Consider the following 23,120-nt stretch of genomic DNA (forward strand, 5'->3'; position numbering starts at 1 on the left):
TTCCCTAGGGAAAGTTGTTTTTTCTAATATCCTGCTCCACCCTATCACCCCACCCTAGTGAAAGTCATTTTAGGTTGCCAAAAGATGCACTACTTCCATTGCACTTGAAATCTACTGTTCTTTCGTACTGAATGGATCAGTAAGTTTTGTGAAGATGTGACCTATTATTTTTAGTTGAAATGTACAGTTTCTTTGTGTTTTCCCTGGGAGTTTTGATAGAAAGAAACCACAATAAAAAGAAATTTAATGAATTCAGTTCATTTCACATATCTGCATATGTCCATAACTTGTTTTTGTTACCTTCTGGATTTTCCAGGGACCTGGCTCAGATTATGAACCATTAATGAAACAAAGAAGAAAATTCTTGCCTTCAGATGAATCCCCCAGTAAGTAAAGTATACAGTTTAACAGATATAACAGATTTTTCATCCTTAATGCTTTCACAAGCATAGCATACAAAGATTTTAGTCAGGTTATATATTTGCTTACAAAGAGGAGGATACATTTTGGAAATACTACGGTGGAATACAAATAATGGCTGTATAGGGATTCTTTTTATTCCTGGGCTTCACAAATAATTTATGTAGAATTAAACAGGCAATGAAATTTCATCAGTGCCCTGATTAGCTTTCAAAAGCTACTTCTGTTGTGCAGTACATAAGCGTCCATCTCTTCCCTACTGTCTTACAAATTTCTGTCTCTTAATAGAGATCTTCATGGATTTGGATCATAATCAATATCCAAACATCCACTGTCTTCTGCATCTTTAGATCTCAAGTTGATTGATCTTAATTACGTGACAATGAAATCTTGCTATTTTTCACGTGTTTTTGTTTTAATAGAAGGCATCTCAAAATTTTCACCACATATAAGACCATCAGACAGTCTTTCTTCGTTGATCTCAGAGAAAGAATATATTAAATCACTAGACCTTTCGTTGAATGAGCTGGAGAACATTGATGCCATCAGCCAGAATAGCTGCTTAACTAGTCATCTGGAACATCTTGAGAAACTGGAGCTGCACCAAAATGCTCTCACAAACATTCCAGAACAACTGTGTGAAGTAATTCTGCATAATTTTATGTAATACAAGTTGAGATTAGTTACAATAAGTTATTTGTCTCTAACAATGTCCTCATAACAATACTACTTATGAATATGGGTGTATATTTTTGAATGCTTCATACATTCATTCAATTTTCATTCAGTGGATTGATGTTCAGCTAGAAATAAAAGTATTTTCATGGAACTGTTTTAAGTCATTTACTGCAGAGAACTGCTTTGGGACGTGTTATACTGAGTAACATGATAAAGTAAATGCAAGCAAGAACTGCAGGCAATTTATATCTGCTAAATTTTATGAAACTGAGCTAATTAATTTTGAAGACTGCTTTGTATTTTATTTTGTAGTAGAAATATTATGGATTACTTTGGTATGATTGCTATTTTCTGCTATTTTCCCTAGTGAGAGAAATGTAAGTAAATTAATAAATTCTATAAAATATAACTCAATTTAAAATCTATAAATTCATATTTTCTTTTAACTTTTAAAAAACAAATTATCCTTTTCTTTCAGAACTTGAAATGCTTGACGTACTTGGATTTGCACAGTAACCGATTTACTTCTTTTCCAACATACTTACTGAAAATGAATTGTATTGCAAATCTTGATATCTCTCGAAATGACATTGGTCCTTCCTTTGCTTTGGATCCATACCTCAGATGTCCAACTCTAAAGCAGCTTAATCTTTCGTACAATCAGCTTGTGTGCACTCCTGAATTTCTTACAAATGTTGCCGAAAATCTGGAACAGCTATTGCTGGAAGGGTAAGTAGCATTAGTAAATGGACTGTAGCGTAACGAACATAACAGAAAATAATGTATTTGTCATCTAGAATGATGACTGTTATAGCATGGGAAGGATTGTTTAGTCAGCAGTGAAACACTGACATTATCTTCCAAATGTGTAAATTGCTGCACTTTTCAGTGTTGTATTACAAAGTACATGAGAATATCTGTGGGCCTGGGTAGAATCTAATAGCTTTGCGGTTTCAGTGACATGCTAAAAATGTTGTAGTTCAGTGTTCTTCTACTGCCATATTCTTCATCCACAGGACTGTCTTGTGTTGTCTAACATACTCAGCTAGGTTTTCTGTGTAGAGAATACAGTTTCCACTGTATTTCATATTCATCAAAGGTTTTTTGGAGGTATGATTAGTGGAATTGTGTTTATTGGTATGGATATTTTTTAAATGACAGAAGCAGAAAAAATACGTAATTTTTTGTTTACCAGCCCTTTTTGTCATATTTGTTAGTGGGTGAGATAATTCAGACCTATACAGAATTCTTAAGAATGCTGTTATTGATAGCTATGTAAACATTCGTCTCCCATAATTTATTTTAAATAAGATGGTGATATTTTTTACACAGAAGTTCACACAGCATAAAGATAGCAACATAGGTAACTAAAGCAAGCAGTATTAAATATGTGAATCAATTTTACAAAAGCAGTATTTTAAATTCAAAATTCTGTTGCATTTCTTCATTAGCTTTATTTTGAACTTTATTAGCAATATTACCCCTGCAAAACAGTGCTGCATGGTTCCTTTATTTCTGTATTTTCAGGATCCTTGTCTCTTGCTGGTGTTCTTCTTCCAAGAATACATTATTTGTAACATTATACACTCATCCTGAATCATATCCTCAATGTGGAATTCCATTCTTTTTTTTTCTTTTAGATTTATAGTCATTCTGTGCTTATAATCCTGCAAACATGTATCTTCAGTAAACAGAACTAATCACAAATGAGAGTTCTCTTTGTGTGGGCTTGAGCTGCCATACGTAATCAGGAAGTGACACCTTGTCATACATTCTGACATTTACTTTCCAATTAATTAAAACAATCTCAACATCAGTCATGTCATTCCGTGTTGCCACAAGTACCAGTGTTTTAGCTGGCTGGTTGGTCTTTATATAGATAAAAGTCTGTTTTTTTGGTTTACCAGTGAAGGCATAGCATTGTCAGATCATACTCTTTACTTTCACTTTTTAGCTAAGAGTTTCTGGATAAAAAATTTATTTTTTTTTTTCTTCTTCTTGTTAACACAGAAACAAAATTTCCTGTTTATGTTCACCTATGTGCTTGAAAGAACTGAAAATTTTAAACATTAGTAAGAACAATATTTCATCCCTCGCTGAGAATGTCTTCAAGGGCTGTACAAAACTGGAGCAGTTCAATGCCAGGATGAATGCTCTTGGTAAGTGTCTGTGAAAATAGGATCCACATTCTAGAAACCATTCACAAAAACAGTCACAAAATTCCTCAGCCACCAGTATTTGGAGTCTGAGGGAACAGAAAAGGAGAATGCCACATATACTTGTCCTTGTTTATACCGTTCCCTAAGCATCAGCTTTTGGTCACTGTTGGAAGCGGTATACTTCCAGTGGGGCTTGGTGGACATTTTATCTGACTCAGCATAACTCATCTTGGTTTTACATTTATAGTGGATGCTATAAAAATGGTTGAGTGTGCTGGAGACTGTATGTACTGTTGGGGAAAGTTCGAGGCAAAGGAAATCCTTCAAAGTTAGCTGGCAAGTCTAGTACTAACACAGGTTTAGTACTGTATTGAAATACATACCATACAAGCATCCTGGCTTGTATCAGCAATAGTGTGGTCAGCAGGACTAGCACAGTGAATGTCCCCCTGTGCTCGGCACTGGTGAGGCTGCACCTCCAATACTGTGTTCAGTTTTGGGCCCCTCACTGCAAGAAAGACATTGAGGTGCTGGAGCATGTCCAAAGAAGAGCAATAAGCTGGTGAAGGGGTCTAGAGAACAAGTTCTGTTGAGGAGTGGCTGAGGGAACTGGGGTTGTTTGGTCGGGAGAGAAGGAGGTTAAGGGGAGACCTTATCACTCTTTACAACTACCTACAAGGAGGCTGTATTGAGGTGGGGGTTGTTCTCTTCTCCCAGGTAACTAGCGATAGGACGAGAGGAAATGGCCTCAAGTTGTGTCAGGGGAGGTTTCGATTGGATATTGTGAAAAATTTCTTCACTGAAAGGGCTATCAAGCAGTGGAACAGGCTGCCCAGGGCAGTGATGGAGTCACCATCCGTGGAGATATTTAAAAGATGTGCAGGCGTGGTGCTTAGGGACATGATTTAGTGGTGGACTTGGCAGTGTTAGGTTAATGGTTGGACTTGATGATCTTAAAGATCTTTTTCAAACCTGAATGACTCTATGACTTTGAGTATTACCACAGTATATCCAGCCTTGTCTTCTGAATAAGATACAATGTTTGATTCACTTGCCTGAATGCAGGTGTCATTTGAGATACCCTGTAGTATCCTACTTGGCTTACAGCTTCTGGTCCAGAAAAAGCAGGTCTTCCGTATCTCTTGTGTTGTATCTCCTAGCCATGTGCAGATAGCTCAGGTCCCACAGGGCAGATCACCTTGACTAGAACCCTGTGTTTTAGCAGTTGAATTGTGTCCAGCATGTGTTTCAGTGGCTTAGCATATTTTATGCAAAGGTGTCAATTAATTTGCCTGTGAAAAATACAAGTTACATAAATGAGTTTTTAATGATACTGCAGGAGTTCATAAGTTCCTGTCAGAATTTATTTCCGTCTTCAAGACATAAAATCTTCATTTTGAAATTACTGTCACATTATTTCCGAAGGTAGCTCTTATACCTACATTAAACAAAGCTGACCCAACCCACTGGTTGAATTATGGAAATATTATGTATACTGGCAATACAGTAAAGTGTAAGTAAGGTTATTTCAGTGTTTAATGCCAATATGAGATGAAGTATAATAGTATGTAATTATATATATGTTAACTCAGGTCTAAATTTGTTTCATTTTGGGAGTTGAGTTTTAAAAAAGCTTTTAAAAAAATAGTCAGATTCTGTCTTTGGTAGCTTGTACAAAGACCTGTGTATAGAAGATGATAGACTGACCTTTCAGTCTGTCTTTGATTTCAGAAAATTCCAGTCTTAAAAATAATTTAAAGAGTTCTGAAAAGTAATAGAATTAACCTCTTTTTCTGCTCTAGAAATAGTACCTGACTTGTCTTCCAGCATAACAAGCTTAAAGTTATCCCAAAATCACTTTATTAGTGTTCCAGAAGCAATTCTTCTTCTACCACAGTAAGTTATTATTTTATTTATTGAAGTTAATGTCAAATTCTTGATGAAGAAAATCTGATGGCAAGACCTTTGTTAAGCAGAAAATTCTTCATGTTTTACTGATTTTCAGGAAATCATCTCGAAGAGGTGAAGTCCAAAATTTAGTAGCTTTTAACTGAAGACAAATTAGTCACTTTTTCTTCATTATTTTGAGAAATTTTGTTCCTCAGATTCAAATCATTGTTATTGAAAATATATTGCTTGACTACTGAAGCTGAAAATTCTTGCTGAGAATACCAGAGTAAATTTATTATTTTCTTGAAACTAACGGTAAAAAGATACTGGAAATTTTTCCTTTTCAAGTTCTGCATACTTTTGCACAAGGCTACTGAGATTACTTTTTCACTTTGCAAATATCACAAGATATTTGTTCTCAAAGAATGACACTTCCTCTAGATGGAACTGTGATAAAGATGCATGTGACACTCATTTTTCTATACTTTCGAGGCATTACGCACGTGAAAATCACACTTCTGCTTTTTTTTGTAGAAGTTACTGACCTTAACAGGTCACTAGAATCAGATTGTCGAAGGAGGGCTTGGAAGGGATGATCAGTTATCTGATAGATGTAGGTAGATGGGTGCTGATGGCACCATGGGGAGGGCAGATTCACAGATTTGTGAGCTTATATTAGACAAAGTTACATAGAGCATGTCATTATTAACACGATATTATGCTGTTTCAGCATGCTAACCGGTATATTCACAGCAGCAAATTTAATGGATATGTTGAAAAAAGTGCAGCTTTCAGGTCCTACATCTCCCGGCCCAGACAAATCAATAACAAGTTTTGCAGATTTTTTGCAAGCTTCATGTTCCACAGTAACATAAACAGCATATTTGTCCAACAGATGACTTACAGAAATGAAATGTTCTTTTTTATGTAGTTCTTAAATACATGTGTAGTTGAACTGTATAATTTATGCACATACATGTATTTACAAATACATATTCACAGAAACATTCTGATAAAAGAGTGAGGTGTCCATACCACCTGATGTTAGTCTCAAAAGTCAGGAGCAAGAAAAAGAGCAGTTCAGATTACCTAGTGAGGCTCCATAGTTTCTAAGTGAAATCTTGGGTTCTAGGAAATTGATAATACCAGGAAGTTCCCTATTGCTTTTTTTGTAATTTGAAATCTATTAAAAAGCACATGAAAATGCATATTAGTATTATGTTAGATTGCAATTAACTTTTCTAATGCTTTTATTCTAGTAAGTTAGACATCACACGTAACAGTGTACTCCATGGTCCTGCATTCACCTGTAACTGGAATCCTGAGCTACTCTGTTACCTGACCATCAATGTATATTACTTATACTGTTTACAGATTAATTATTGAATATATGCACTACAGGAGTGTGAACTATATTTCTCTGTGTCTGCTACTAATCTGAACAGAGCCATGCATGTCTGCAAATCGTAGAAAGAAGAAGGAAGTGGGCTACTATCACAATATGTACACTTCTTTAAAGCGACTGTCTGATTTCTTATCTGAAACATATACACACAGTACAACATGGATGTTTATTTTCATGACCAGGCAATTTTATTATGGACAAATGCATTGAAAGAATATTATACTGAATCAATCATATGTATTTTCTTGTAGTTTTTTCTGAGGTAATGAATACCTGCTTATAATATAACCTTAATTACTTTTGCTTATAGTAATAATTCTCTGTCTTCTTCTATCTACATTCCTGTGAGAAAACTGTCTGTTCTGTGTCTGATCAATTTGCTTATTTATTAAAAATTAATACAGTTCCAGTTAATCTCAGTTTTATTTGCTTTGTTTGCTAACGTCTCTCTTTTTTAATTTCATGGTTTTAGTTTGCGATCAGTAGATTTAAGCCAAAACAAGATCAAAGGCCTGCCTGGACCAATGCACTGGAAATCATTAAACTTAAGGGAACTGCTATTTAATCATAATCAAATAGATGTCTTGGACTTGAGTGAAAAGGCATGTGCATGGTCTAGGCTAGAAAAGCTGCACCTGTCCCACAACAAATTAAAGGAGGTAAAGTGTAAGATTCTACCTAAAGCAAATTAAATCACTTTTCAATTTAATGCAGTTTTTCAATATTCATTGGATTTTTATGTCACCTCTCGTATCATTCTATTTGTAAAATGACATGTAAGTGTAAATAGTACTTCCCGTGAATGAAGATCACTTTATTCTATTAAGCTTTTCTGTGTCATATAATCAATTTGTATAATGAATTCATTATGAGGTCCTTTGTCTATTAGTGTGGAATATTAGTCCTGTTTATTAAAAAAAGTTAAACTACAGCAGTAAATATAATGCCTAATTTTGTTAAATATTTAATATATTCATGCTCATACATTTTTTTCATGTTTAATTGCCCATTAAATGTTCTTGTATTTAGATTCCTCCTCAGATTGGCTTCCTAGAGAACTTGACTTCTCTGGATTTAAGTCATAATCCCGATTTGAGATTCTTTCCAGATGAAATGGGACGCCTGTCCAAAATCTGGGATCTTCCTTTGGAAGGACTCCATCTTAATTTAGACTTCAAACATGTGGGATGCAAAGCCAGAGACATTATCAGGTTTGTTGCTCTATTGTTCCTGAATATTCTTGTTTTGCTTTCTTGGGATATGCAGTAAACATTAAGAAAGCAACATATCCTTTTGAAAAGACGTGCTGGTTTGTCATATGAAATCCAGGTATCATATCGTATCATATCACACACACATAAAATAGATTATAGTGGTTTAGACTAGAATAATATTATTTCTTTAGTTTGGTGCTTCTATAAACCGTGCAATAAATGGTGCTTACAAATTATTTCTAACATGTTTCGTGTGTTCCCAAGTGCATTGCACAGAGCATGTTTTTGAGTAATTACTAAACAAAAAAAGACATGTTCTAAATTAAGCTTTAGCTTTCAAATCAGACATTAGAACAGGCTGTTAAAATCCCAGTGATATCAAACAGATATTGAAAATTTGAAGAAAATGGTATGTTTAGATTTTTCCTTGGTCTTGAGTACTGTTGGTATTTTTCTTTATTATACACTTCAGTGAGTTCTGCAAACTTTTTTATGCCAGATTTCTTCAACAACGGCTGAAGAAGGCTGTACCTTATAACAGAATGAAGCTCATGATTGTTGGAAATACTGGCAGTGGGAAAACTACCCTGCTACAACAACTAATGAAATGCAAACGAACAGAATTGGGCTCTCCAAAAGCTACAGTAGGCATTGATGTAAAAGACTGGATCATTCAAGGGAAGGGCAAAATGAAGAAAGAGCTTATATTAAATGTGTGGGATTTTGGAGGTATTTCAAGAGCTTATTGTCCTTTACTATTGTCTTTTCTAACACATTAATGCATTACTTAGCCTGTGAAATTTCAAATGATGGACAGTAGAATCATGCAAAGTTACACCAAATGTCAAGTGACCACTTATAAATTAGTGAATTCTGTAAACTGGCAGCTAATCCCTCAAATTTAATATAAAGCCTCAGGAATTTCTCATCACTGAATGTGGTCTGACCACTCATTTCAACCACAGAACTGTCATGTCAGAATAGTGAGAAACTGCTTGTAATCACCAGACGGATGATTTTCCACTCAACTCTGTTTCTCGCTTTTATAGTCTGGATCTCTCTAGGCTCTACAGTATCACTGTTTCGTAAGGTCACAGAAAACAAAGCACTTAGGGGGAGTCTTTGAGCTTTGTGCTTTTGGAAAGCTTTCTAAGTTTGGGGGACTCCAGAAGCACTTCTAAAATTCAGGGGTATTTTAGGCTATAGAAAAGTTATTTTTAACGTTGGTCCATGATCTTTTAAATACAGTGTATATCACAATGGATGTGCACAGAAGAGCAGCATTCAAGCTGAATGTCCAGCTTCAATTATGATTTTAAGTCCTTAATCATGTGAACTTAGGAGTCTTATTTTGAAGTTGCTGAAAGGATAGGAGAAAGGGAATGAAGAAAGAGCAAGGGAAGGAAGGAGTGAGGGAGAGTTTCGATACTGGAGTTTTAAAAAAATCATGACCTTTCAAGTTGTGTTTGCAGCAACCATCTTTATCTAGTTATTAAATCTTATACTTCTTGATTTAAAACTAGCTTACAAATTTCAACACTACACTTCAGTCAATGAGCTACCACAGAGTTATCTACCTAAAATTCATAGTTATTGCAGGTTTCCTGTCAATTTAGATAGTTTTCTGTCAGCATGAATTTCATTTGTGGATTAGCGATCTGAGAATAAGAGTTCTGCCTTGTTGTGATCTGAAGATGTTCAATGAGGGAAGTAGTAAACAGTGGAAATATTTTATCATTAGGACAAGAAGAGTTTTACAGTACCCATCCTCATTTTATGACCCAAAGAGCTTTATATCTTGCTGTTTATGATCTCAGCAAAGGACAAGTGGAGGTAGATGCTATGAAGCCATGGCTTTTTAACATCAAGGTAAGCCATAGTTATGTACAGAATGGAATTCCACTTTCCAGGGACCTGTTGGCAAACAGCAAATTAACCACAAATATTTTTAAAGAGAGGAAGAAGAAAGAAGCTCTTCAGCAAATAAAGAAGATGAAGCAAGAGCTGAAATACATGATATATTGGATATGAAAATATTTGTAGACATATGTAGACATAATCAGCACCATTTTGTACTTAAAATGGTACAGAGTGATATGTGGAAGATTAGTTTGTATATTCTGGCAATATTTTAAATTGACTGATTAAAAAAGAAAGGGGTAGTATTAAAGCGATGACGAGTTAAACCTGCTTTTTCTTTTATGCCATTGTAAACTCTGGGGAAATCAGAATTTGACTAATTTAAAACTGACAGATGCAGGTTTGAAATCATGCTGTTAAGTGTATGCTTAGTATCCTATTGTTAATAGGAATGATCCCAGGACTATGGTGGGGAAATTGGTCTGAGAATCTGCCTATGTATTTTTCTTTTGCTCTAAGTGTTTTATTTTCATTTGATGGAATCGCTCCATGGTGAGCATCATTTGTCTTTTCATTTAATATGATGGTTAGCCATGGCGAGGCAATGCAATTACATGAAGATTTTGTATACTGATCCTGTTTGTTTAACTTGTCTTTTTCACTCTTTTCTCCTTGAGCAGTGATACGAGACAGAGGGTTACAGTCAGTTAAGTGTTGATGAAGACCATTTCTGATGTGTTCTCCTTTGCTGTGCAGTATTTGCTGGTGTTTAATAGCTGCACAGTTCCAGTGACAACTAGCAGAGTACCCTTTGCTTTTCCATGTTTTTAGGCGCTTTTAATGAAAGATACAGTTGTCCCTCTATTTTACTGACAATGTTATTAATCTGCAAAGTACGAAATCAGATCTACACTGCTTCCGTTTAGAAAAAGCTGAATTTTTTAATATTTCTGTTTTGAAATAGACTGCTGTTTGTATGTTAAAAAACATGTTTCGTATTTATCGGCTGATGCATTTTTACTGACTTACCCAGTCAAGGCTATTATAAGGGATTGCAGTTTAAACTTACTCTGAGTGAAGACATGAAATAGTATTTCAGATTTCAAACTTCTTTACAAGAGGTATATTTAAAGCAGGAGAAACAGTTGATTTTTTCATTGTATTGATTGATTGGACTGAATTGCTCACATTTTGTGTGGATATAAAACAATAACATCAACATTCACTATTGAGGTAATTGACTATGTGGATCTTACTAACAGGCTCGAGCTTCGACGTCCCCTGTCATTCTTGTTGGCACTCATTTAGATGTTTCTGGTGAAATGCAACGTAAGGCCTGCATGAGTAAAATTACTAGAGAGCTGTTGAATAAGCGAGGCTTCCCAGCAATCCAAGATTATCACTTTGTGAATGCTACAGAAGAATCTGATTCCATTATGAAACTTCGGAAAGTCATAATAAAGGAGAGTCTTCACTTCAAGGTAAGCTACGTACTGTTCATAATGTTGAAAACATCATAGTTTTAGTGAAGTAAATTTATTTTTAAACATTAATTAATCACATAATTAAATACATTTTTAATGTGATAGGAAACTCATCTTGCCTTCTATAAAGTGTTACACACAGCAAAATAATGAAGGAAAATCACCAGTTTTGTTTTCATTTCATTTTCTACAAAAAAAATAACTTAGTAAAAAATCTCAGCTAAGTTTTGTTTTCAAGCACTAGGGCCTAAATAGAATATTGAATTTAAAATAGGTCATCTTTTTCTTATGAAGAACTCTGACCAAAAACTGTGTTTTGTTGGATGGTGACATGTAATTGCAATCATAAGTATTGCAAGATTTCAGGGGACCAGGAAATAAGATTTTGTGATTTCTGACAGCCAACTAGTTCTCCGTTTACTGATTTCATTTTACATAGTGTGAAACTATTCCTAGAAAGAGGAAAGTGAATTAAAGCAGGACACAAAGACCCTTTGAACTGAATCATCCTCCTAAATTGGAGAATCTGCACTTATAGTTTGGTTGTCTCCAAAGTCATCCCTACCACTCATTCCCCGCTGTCTCCTTAGCCGTAGCATGAAGCTCCAATGTGAATGACAAGTATGAAGAGACTAACCCAGACATGGAGCTTATAGGAAGACAGGATCCAATCTGTAGCAAAAAGAATATAGGTCTTTTTATTTTTTCATTTATACAATATCAATCATGTATAGTGTCATAACTAAGTAAAGAGATAAGGTGATGTCCTGTGCTACTGAAGTCAATGGCGGAACTTCATGTGTCATAGCAGAGCCCAAATTTCTTCTGAACTACTACTTGAAAGATTTTATAGAGCAAGTCTGTATTTATGACCAGCCACACGCTGATGTGTTACAAAGCAGAGAAAGAGTGCGCACACCTCTTGTTTCTCTCAAAGAAACCACCAGCTTAGCTATATCCATAATCTGCCTGACTTCATTCCACAGTTCAAGGAATGGCTAACCAGTGCTAAGCGGCAGTGAGGTGGCCTATTCAGGTGGAATGCATTAATTCCACTTTGCATACATCCAGTAGGCATGAGTAGAGCCGGTATTTGTAAAGGTATGTGTCACCCTATATCTCACCATACTTCTTCAACACTCAGAAGAAGTTCTGCTTTTTGAAAATATTTCATTCTTAGGTACCTAGAAATTGTTCCTGTGACATCCACATCTCTTGCAGCTTAAACTGGTGTTTAAACCTCTGCACAAATGTAAGGTAGCCTGAAGTACGGGAGATAGTTTCCATAGATAATGTAGATACTTTGTGAAAGGAGTGTTACAAGGTACCTGCTTACAAGTTAGACAAAGTGAGTTAAGCATTCAACATTGTCATCAAGTGCTCTGAGTCTTTGAAATCACACAAGGTGCTAATTAAATTTTTGGCACATGAAAATGCCACAGTGCGCTGGGGCTCAAGTTCTTTGAGAGGAATATTACAAACTAAGAAGCCAGTTTGGAAATGCTGGGAAACTTGTTTCCCATTTCCTCAAAAAACGACTAGTTCAGCACCCATGGAGAATGAAAAAACTGGTCAGGTGCTAGGTAATACCAAAGGTCAAAGGATGTCTCCAGGAAGGAACTCAGGCTTAGGAAACAGGGACAAACTACCCAACTGTGTTTCCCTTAAGTTTCACTAACCTGGCCAAATTTATTTTTTCCTCTCACTTGTCCACTGACTATCAGCAGTGGAGACTTTTAGTTGAGCTACTGCCCTTTTCCACCTAGTTTATCGAAAGACACGTCAAGAGATATTACAGATTACAAGAGGTCTACCTTTTTTTATTCATTTGCCTATCCCTGAGATGTATGATATCATCTGTTCATACAGTGAATATTTTCCTTTTACTTCAAATCAAAGCTTTTTGAACTTCTCAGAAGACACCATTTTTTTTATGTACATGTAATATGGAAATATTTTGTTCTTTGCGTAATCATTTATAGAAAGATATTCATATTATAACTCTGAAAGAAGATTTAGTTACATCTACTTTTCAGAAGCCACGTTAGTCAATAAATGAGTGTTCATGTTACTTCTTGCTGCTACTATTGAGTGGACATGCCTTGCAACTTAGTCTTATTGTCTGCATTTCACATATATAAATTAATACATTTAAGATGATTATTCCTAATTCTACAGATCAGAGATCAACCCGTCGTTGGTCAGCTGATTCCTGACAGCTACCTGGAGCTGGAGAAGAGAATTTTGCTGGAACGTAAAAATGTCCCAGTTGAATTTCCTGTGATTGATCAGAAACGCTTACTGGAACTGGTACAAGAAAGCCAATTACAATTGGATGAAAATGAACTCCCTCATGCGATTCACTTTCTGAATGAATCAGGTAAAATATTATCTTCAGTGTATGTTTGTTAGCACTTCGTTGTAAATCTGCAGCAGACAGACCTGCACGCGTTCTTAAATCTCGCACAATGTTGCCACAAAGTGTTGAGCTGAAATGCTTAAACTTGGGTAACATTAGTTTGATAATCCAGGTTTTTATGTCATAAAGGAATTCCATGATATAAGGGATCACTACTGCAACAATTTGTATATCTTACCTCTCCTTGAAAACGCATTACCTGCTGGTTAGACAGCAGAGTTTCTGAAGAAAGATGCAATTGCTGTAATAGCTTGAGTAGAATAGCAGTAGAATAGCAGTTAGGTGAATATATGCAACAGCTTATCTCAGTGCCATGTAGTCTTCATAAGATTAAATAATAAATCACACAGAGCATAACTGCCAGGCAAAAACCCAAGTCAGATTACAAATCTAATGAAACATCTGAAAATAAAGGTAAAACTGAACAAACCATGATTACATTTTACTCTTCTGAGATATTGACATAAATTCAACAGCTGTGCTTATTATTCAAATTGCTTATGTCAAGTCAGGTAAGAATAATAGCCCAGAGTGGGCTGTTTATTTTGCTTAATATGGAGTTTGAGAAATGCACTGCTAATTACAATATTCTTTGCGCAGGTGTACTCCTTCATTTTCAAGACCCAGCACTACAGCTGAGAGACCTCTATTTTGTAGATCCTAAGTGGCTATGTAAAATCATGGCACAGGTTAGACTGATTACTTTTTGTATCTACATTTGTGGACATTTTTCCCTGTCTCAAATCAATCTAACTTATCAGTGATTCTTCTTCACCATTTCTTTACTGTTTCATGGTCTAGAATTTTCTCAGGGCCCAGATTGATTTACCTGGCTCTTTCCGTTTCCTTTGCTTTCTAGACAACTGGCTATCTCAGTGGTTCTATGTTCTTACACTGTAATGTCCAATATCATTTAAACTGCACCGGACACAAGAACACATATAGAACAGAAGAACCCCAGGGATACAAAGTAATCCTGGAATATGTTGCAATAGGTCGAGACGAAAGCGGGAACTTTGGATTAAAGTAGTAAGAATGGGGGAAGAAGGGTCATTGTATGCTTGGTACCGATGGCAAAGGAAAGTGAGTGATACGGATTGATGTGTTTGGGTGGGAGAGTAGCAGACTGACTGCTTAAGTGAGACTATTGTTGATGTGTTGAGCTAGAAACACTCTCATAAATTTTTATATATATTCAGATTTCCGAATCTCTGAAACTTTATCTTTCATTCAGTGCAGGAAATAGGACGGCAAAAATGTAAGTTTGAGCCTTTAAAGCTGGTGGGATTAAGAGTGAGAAAAGACCTAGAAGATCGTGTTCCTCAGTACCAATATGCTTGTGTGAAGTGCTGGTATGAAAAATCACTGTACATAGGCTTCTTTCAGAGAACTTTCACAAATTAACATGTAGAATAAATTTCCATATAATATGGAACAGTGAAAGCTACTGAGGAGTGGTAGCACACCAGTGGCTTGGACAAGCAAAATGTTTTCACTGCTGTCTTCTTGCTGGCTAGCATTATGGAAATGCTTGGTTTCACTGTGAAATGGAGTCCATTTTTTGCCCTTAAACAATAGGCTACGAAGTATTTCAGGGAACAAAGTTTGTCAGGAAAATGCAATCTAATGATGACTGGACATCTGAAATTGTTTTACTTTTTCTGAAAGATTCTGATGGTGAAAGTGGAAGGCTTTTCTAAATATCCTAAGGGAATTATAAAGCGTTCAGATGTGGAAAAATTCCTTTTAAAGAAGAGCAAGTTTCCTAAGATCTACATGTCACAATACTTTAAGCTTCTGGAAAAGTTTCAGATTGCTTTGCCATTAGGAGAGGATCAACTGCTAATCCCAAGCAGGTAAGCAAGGAGCTCAACCTACAAATGAGAGCCACAGAGATTATCAAAATAAAAACTTTCCATCAGGCTGACTAGTTTAACTGACCATGAAAGCAATTTGATATATGAAAGCGTGATACATACTTAGTACACTACATTTTAGTACATGCTTTCACAGACATGTTAAGCTGATCTTGTAGCCGATAAAGCTTACATCATATTAGCATGGTGGGTATATGGAATCTATACATGATAAAATGCTTTATGAGGATAATATTTCTTTTACAGTTACTGTGCTTTGAGACTAAAGCAGGAAGATTATAATTTAGATTTACATCGCAGTGTGCCAGCATTACAGATATTTATTGCAATATAAAAGATAACCATGAATTTCTAGAGCCTATTTGCTTGGAGTAAGAACCCCGGTCAAGTTACTCAGAGGCAGTATCTCCTCCAAACAGTCTAGTTATTGAATGTGGTGACAAAAATGTGTTACGAATTTGAATGTGGTCTTTTTGCTTTACCTGAAGCAGGTAATACAATTTCTCTGCCTCAGTTACAAGTTTCCCTACTGTGTTTAATAACGCTTATTTTGATTAATGGAGAGAGTGTTGCGTGGTTGCATTGATTAGAGTTTCTACATTCTTCAAAGTCCTGGGATAGGAAGATTTAACTGAATGTCTTACCTGCCGTAAATGTGTTTCAGGTTTTTCTCACATTTATGTTCAATATCTAATGATCAATATCTAATGAGGTTCTGTTGGGTTTAAGTTACAGCAGAACTTCATTTTATCACAAGCAAGCAGAATAAGGAAATACACTGTCTGCTCCCTGATCATTTGAATCATTCATTCGTTAATAAATGATACATTTACATCATAAATAATGTATGTCATCAGTCAGTTTGGATAAAGTACATCATTAAATACTGTATATTATTTTTATTCTTTCAGTTTGTCTGATCATAGACCGGTTATAGAGCTTCCCCACTGTGAAAATTCAGAAATTATCATCAGGCTTTATGAGATGCCGTACTTTCCTATGGGATTTTGGTCCAGGCTGATCAACAGATTGCTTGAAATATCACCTTACATGCTGTCAGGAAGAGGTACAAATCTTTACCTTCAAAAGCAATAGTGAGCATGTTTGCTTTGAATGCCAGCACCTGCATGTTAAAGCTCTAATCCCCAACATTGTTTTGCTTTAGCTAATTTCTGGCCACTTCACAAATGCAGTGGTCATTTTTGTAACTCAGAAGTATCCAGTGCCTGATCTTTACAGTGGCGTGCACAAGAAAGTGAAGGTTGTAAGCAGCCTATTTCTCTCCTTCACATGCTGGAGGTGGAGGAAATCCTAATATTTATGCAATATTGTCATTCACTTCTACAAAGAATACAGGAAAGGATATGTCTTCGACACAGAAAAAACCCTACTTTTCTTCAGGTTCATTCATTCTCTGTTTATGAAAGTCTAAAAACTTTGCTTTTAGCAGAACAGTGGAGGGGTGTCTTTAGTTTTTTTCCAATAATTCCATGCTTTGACATGAGATCTGTCTGCTGAACTTTGCAATTTCATTCATCTTTTGTTTTTTAATGTATAATTTATGAATACTGGTGACAAGTAAAGTATGAAAAATATGCATTGCTAATGCTCTACAAATATGATTTATAACTGCCTGCTCTCCTGGTGTTCAATTTCCTCCTGAGCATGGAATTCTAATTGCATCTTGCTATTTCATGAGTGTGTGATAGAGGGAAAATTTAAATCATTGACTTTTTTTCATATGTTGCCTAAAATATTCTGTGTTTGAGCCTGAATGTACCTAAGCATTTCTGTAATCCCTACATGCGTCACCTGCTACATGACTTACCATCTGATTAAATATTTGGTTTGTGGATATGCCTTATAGAACTCATCAGGAGTTGACATATATTCAGCTTTTGTGAGGCTATTCTGTCTGCAAAGTTATAGCCTGTATTTTGTTTGTTATCTGGGTAGGCGTAAACCTACAATCAGTTAAAGTACTGTGAACTATTCTGGATATTTTAAAATACGACATTCATAATGGAGATCAGATTTTTAATCTCATATTGTATTTTCTAGAGCGAGCTCTTCGTCCTAACAGAATGTATTGGAGACAAGGCATCTACTTGAATTGGTCTCCTGAAGCTTATTGTCTAGTGGAATCAGCAGTATTTGACAACAACCCAGACAGTTTTTTGAAAATTACGGCACCTTCTTGCAGAAAAGGTTAATTATTCCTGAGCCTGATTTTTGCTCCAGTTTGATTGCAGCTTGGCATTTTGGTTTGTTGTGCTTTTGCCTTTGCAATGTAGAGTTTAGCTTTGTAATTACATGTATGGCAGATTGAGGCTGTAATTTCCCTCTTTTGGTTTCTTAAAGGGTGCATCCTTTTGGGGCAAGTTGTGGATCACATAGATTCTCTTATGGAAGAATGGTTTCCGGGTTTGCTGGATATAGATGTATGTGGTGAAGGGGAAACACTGTTGAAGAAATGGGCTCTATACAGCTTTCAGGATGGTGAAGAACACCAAAAAATACTACTTGATGACTTACTTAAAAAAGCTGAAGAAGGTATATATTTATGTAATTTGAGGTAGAGTTACACCTGTATGTAGATAAATATTATACAACATCGTCTTTGTAACATTTGGGTACTTCACGGTATTTAAAAATTTTTCATTTCTGTAAGAAATAATTATGGTATAAGTCAACAGCAACTTCTTTTTTATGTAAGAGATGTCTGTATAAGTATAGAATATGGGACAGATTGCAGCTACTCTGTATAGTTGTGTATAAATGGCAATAATGAAAAGAATCATTTTGTCATGATACCAATAATGCAACTCCATTCATGGAACTGAAGCCAGCACATAGTAAAACTGATACAAGGTCTTTTGGCTGGACCACATACAACAGTAATTTAAAAAGCAATATTCAGGATGACATTCTACATACTTTTTATAGACAGAAAAATAATCTCTTGGTTAGTGTGGGGTTTTTACATAGCAACAGTTGCTATCACATTTGATTGGTGCATATACAGAATTTTAAAAATACTTGAACATGTAAGATACATGAAGTTGAATGGCAAATTTAAGTAGTGTTCTGTTCCATATATATATATATGTATGTGTGCTTATGCATACACATACACACAAACTTAATTTTAGGTACATTGATCATAAGCACTCACAGAGATCATGTACCTTTCAGCACCTTTGGAAGGATGACTACATTGGGGTTTTTTTAATTGTCTCATTTATTTTTCCTAGGTGACCTTTTGGTAAATCCAGATGAGCCAAGACATACCATTCCAATCGCTCAGATTGCTCCTGATCTGATATTGGCCGATTTGCCTAGAAATATTATGTTGAACAACGACGACCTGGAATTTGATGAAGCTCCTGAATTTCTCTTAGGTAAGTATTATTTTGTAGGGTTTTCTTACAGAGCTTATATAAAAAAATCTATTGGGGTCAGTTCTGCAACATATGGAAAACATTTTAGAGATTTCTTTTTCTGTGGAAATATACTTTTTAAGGTGTTCTGAATTTCAGGTTATTGAGTTCTGAATTTTCCGTTAACTTGTATGCTAGGACACTTTTTTATGTATTTAGATTACTGATCATTGAAGGTTAGCACAGTAGATGATCTACACACTTTAAAATAGGACCCATTCAGCTATTTCTTTTAGGAATGGTCAATACCTCTTCGTTTTTTAATATTCTTTTCCATTTTATCACTGAAAAGGTGATGGTGGGTTTGGATCTGTGTACCGTGCATCCTATGGTGGAGAAGAGGTTGCTGTAAAGATATTCAATAAACATACTTCCCTCAGGCTCCTAAGACAAGTAAGAAATGCTGCCTTTTTCTTTTCTGTAGTGCTGCTCTTGGAATAGCAACCCTAGTGAAGAGCTTAAAAAGCTTAAGTAAAGTGGAAGATTTCACTCCAAAATATTTCTGAGTTTACTTCAGAGCTACAGAGGTTATGTTATTTGCAGTATTTCACCTGATTTTACAATTCACAGGAGCTTGCAGTACTTTGTCACCTCCATCACCCCAGTTTAGTGTCTCTGCTGGCTGCTGCAGTCCGTCCCCGGATGCTGGTGATGGAATTAGCCTTTAAAGGATCTCTCGATCGTTTGCTTCAACAAGACAATTCAAGTTTAACTAGAACACTTCAGCACAGGATAGCTCTACATGTAGCTGATGGTTTAAGGTAAGTGTAACTGCTATGTTGCTGTAAAAACATGATACAGCTGCAAGTAGGGTGCAAATGAAAAGCATATCTTGTATTTCAAGCAGAATATTCCCTGGGTCAGACAAACGCTTGCATTTTTATGATTGATTAGCTGATATGTAACACAAGCTTTTGTTACCTGTTATTTTCTGCTGACAAGTGACACATATAAAAATAGAGAAATAGTGAGAGCTCTAGGTGGAATTTCTATGTGACTGTTGATTTCTTATTAAAATGCCAAGGAAATTAATTTAGTGCATTTTTAAAGTTCTGAAAGTCCATTAATGTCCTCAGGAGCTATTGAAGTGTGACTATAAAACCACAAAACTTGCAAAGGAGCTCGGGGACCAATGAAGCTTAAACTTCTAATATTCAGTTTTCAAACTTCCAGTGACACTTCGTGTAAGACTTGGTACTAAAATACTGCAGTATTTATGTGCCAGTGATTAGTATTTCAAAGCAATTCTGAAGTCAATATCCAGTCAGGCAGTGTCATGTTGGTGATGTTTGACATTTTTTAACTCAGTATTTAACATTTGAAAGCACAATTTGCTGTTGTGGGAATAATGCATTCAGTGTGTGTGTACAAATGCATCCCTGAATTATGAATGCTTTCAATAAATATTTTTTTGATTAACAGGTACCTGCATTCAGCAATGATCATCTACCGTGATTTAAAGCCTCACAATGTGTTGCTCTTTACCCTGTATCCCAATTCAGCTGTTATTGCAAAAATAGCTGACTATGGCATTGCCCAGTATTGTTGCCGAATGGGAATAAAAACCTCTGAAGGCACACCAGGTATGGAAAAATGCTTTATTTTACAGTGAATTAGATAAAAAAATAGCTAGTATGTTTTTTATTTAGTCTGTAAGAAGTAACTCTAATCTGTACTCCAGTCAAAATCACAAAATGTGATCTTAATGTTAGTACAAGTTGTGATGCCAGATTTATTCCTCTTGGCCTTTCTTCCTGTTCATGTTTTAACCCATTTTAGAAGAATCAAGGAGTATAGTAAAGGTTTAAAAAGAGAACAAATTAAATTACATGCAGAAATTACAATTTTTTTCTGTCTTATTTTAGTGTGGTTATTGTGATATTGAAATTATACTGCTGAAATTATTTGTTGTTTCAATTTTCAGTAATGCATAGGTAGGTCTGAATTTTTTTTTAAAGGCGATAAATACCTGCACTGTTCCCTGACTTTACTGAGAATGTATTAGCATTCATTTTAAAGCACTGAACAATTCAACAACTTTGAAAAGTGCCTTTAGATCTTGGAAATTATGCATGAGGATGTGACTTCAAGTGTTAAATTTTAGGCCTTCAGTAAAGTCTGCAGACTTGCCCTTCATTTTCAGTATTCATTGATAAATTAATTACCTTATGTGTAATGGTGCAGGAGCTCTGTAACTGATGTGCTGTCCCCTTCCTTGATACTGATTGCTGATATTTTTGGAGGTCTGCCACATGCAAACTATTGCCAGTTCAGAAATAGTGTGCCATTTTGGGTTTACTTCCTGTGACATTTTCATCAGTGTTTGCTCTTAAAAGGATAAAGATGGCTTCATCTTGGTGTGAATCATAGCTATTAATGAATGATCTATTTGCAGGATTTCGAGCACCGGAGGTTGCCAGAGGAAATGTTATTTACAATCAGCAAGCTGATGTTTATTCATTTGGCTTGCTGCTTTATGACATTTTAACAGGAGGAGGTAGAATAATGGAAGGCTTGAAGTTTCCAAATGAATTTGATGAATTAGCAATACAAGGAAAGTTACCAGGTATGCCTCATTAAAGTTTTAGCGTGAAAGCGGACCATTTGTCCTGCCTTCTCCAAAAATAACACCTCACATGTTTTATTTTGTATCTGACAGTGATCAGAGGAGGAGACCAATTAACAGCAATTTTTAGAAGCTTCTCCTATTTCATCATGGTCTTGACATAGTGAGAAATAAGTATCTATTCAACATTATGTTGGTTATAATTTCATTGCAATTTCAAGGGATCTAGCTGGTTCACTTTATAAAGAAATAGAGGTTTTGTATACTTGGGACTTTGTCCAGACCTAGCTAAAATGGATGCTGCTTGAGGTATCTTCTAGTACCATGTCTGGACTTGACCCTTCCATATTACTGTGATTAATGCATACCGTGCACTAAGATAAACACCATTCCACTTCTTACATTAAAAAATCCATTACTGAGAAGCTGCATATCTTAAAATCTTGTAAAAAAACCTTGAAATCTATTACAAAAAAAAAAAAATGCCACTACCTTAAAAGGGCAGCCACCCCTAAAGGTTTTAAATAGGAATTCCCTTTTAACATGTCAAGAGTGTGCAGTCCCTGCCTAGCTACTTGACGTTCTTCATATTCCATCTGCATTACAATACCTAGTTGTTGGCTGCTGGAAGGGAGATTAAACAGGCTATCAGGCTGGATGTGATGTAGTCAGCTGGACAATGTAACCCAGCGTTTGGCAACTTCTGTGTGAAGAGCTATTGAATTTTTGTAGTGCAACAAGCTTAATGTGTGGCATCCTTATTTATTGCCCTGGGATAGCGAATATACTGCTGAAATATTCTTTAAGACTGAAAAGTCACTCCATCTAGGAAAGGGCAGCAACTGTACTGCTTAAAGTGGCATTGCTTCTCCATTAGGAGAGACAGAGAGTTCATACATTTTCTACTCCTTCAGGAGAATAGTCCAATTCATAGCTCAGACAGTTTAAACCCCCTCACTAAAGAAGCCATCCCAAGAACGGATTACGAAGTATCTCTTGAGTGCAGCTGTCCATTTGGCTGTTTTCTGTATTATGAGACCTATGAAATAATCAGAAGTATTAGTTTCTGCAGATAGTATAGTTCCATCTGTGCATGTGCTCATCATTTATATATTTGCACCAAAAAAGGAGCTGGCTGAGCTCACAAGTAAACAGTGCCTGTCATTTGCTGAACGGGAGATGTTCCTCTTCAGGTGTTTATCATTAATGTTACCTCTGTCTAATGTAGGACTGGAATATCTGCTGTGGATTATGATGAACTAAAAGGAAAAGCAATACAGGCACCATTATTCACAAGTGATTTGTTCTTAGAGAGGTCAGCATCTGTAGTTGTAAGATACATATTCAAAGCACTGAGTGGGAATTTAAACTTTCGTATCTCATAAATACTATATGCAGTTTTTTATCTAAATTGCTGTACATTTTATTGGAAGTTCATCTGTATTCCATATACTCTGCCCGAACACAGAAGAATAAATGTGGAGAAAAATGTTCTCAGGAATTGAAGACTGCAGACTGAAATAACATGCCCTTGAATGGTCAGCATTAATCAAAACGCAACTCATACATACCTGTGATTCAGTCCGGGTATAGAGACAAAAAAAAGTTCAAGCAAAATCCATTTGCTTTAACTGCTTTTAATGAAAAGGATTCTAGCTCTAGCAATTCATGTTCTAGCATTTAATGGCAGATGAGCAATTCCAAGCTG

At 35.7% G+C, this 23,120-nt stretch overlaps 1 protein-coding gene across 2 annotated transcripts in view; it reads left to right on the forward strand.

The window, feature by feature from the left end:
* Positions 1-23,120, forward strand: part of LRRK2 (leucine rich repeat kinase 2) — a 72,613-nt gene that overhangs the window by 35,708 nt on the left and 13,785 nt on the right. For both annotated transcript variants that reach the window (XM_075428171.1, XM_075428172.1), the window contains 21 exons: positions 317-386; positions 843-1,063; positions 1,577-1,827; positions 3,109-3,257; positions 5,060-5,153; positions 7,025-7,211; positions 7,582-7,763; positions 8,266-8,495; positions 9,508-9,635; positions 10,889-11,107; positions 13,289-13,490; positions 14,130-14,218; positions 15,198-15,385; positions 16,318-16,472; positions 17,468-17,614; positions 17,768-17,959; positions 18,661-18,807; positions 19,139-19,239; positions 19,417-19,607; positions 20,269-20,429; positions 21,242-21,412. In XM_075428171.1, coding sequence (XP_075284286.1) covers positions 317-386; positions 843-1,063; positions 1,577-1,827; positions 3,109-3,257; positions 5,060-5,153; positions 7,025-7,211; positions 7,582-7,763; positions 8,266-8,495; positions 9,508-9,635; positions 10,889-11,107; positions 13,289-13,490; positions 14,130-14,218; positions 15,198-15,385; positions 16,318-16,472; positions 17,468-17,614; positions 17,768-17,959; positions 18,661-18,807; positions 19,139-19,239; positions 19,417-19,607; positions 20,269-20,429; positions 21,242-21,412 — 3,475 coding nt within the window. The remainder of the gene's footprint in view (positions 1-316; positions 387-842; positions 1,064-1,576; positions 1,828-3,108; positions 3,258-5,059; positions 5,154-7,024; positions 7,212-7,581; positions 7,764-8,265; positions 8,496-9,507; positions 9,636-10,888; positions 11,108-13,288; positions 13,491-14,129; positions 14,219-15,197; positions 15,386-16,317; positions 16,473-17,467; positions 17,615-17,767; positions 17,960-18,660; positions 18,808-19,138; positions 19,240-19,416; positions 19,608-20,268; positions 20,430-21,241; positions 21,413-23,120) is intronic.

Source organism: Opisthocomus hoazin, chromosome 8 (assembly GCF_030867145.1).
Source record: "Opisthocomus hoazin isolate bOpiHoa1 chromosome 8, bOpiHoa1.hap1, whole genome shotgun sequence".
NCBI classification, from domain to species: domain Eukaryota; kingdom Metazoa; phylum Chordata; class Aves; order Opisthocomiformes; family Opisthocomidae; genus Opisthocomus; species Opisthocomus hoazin.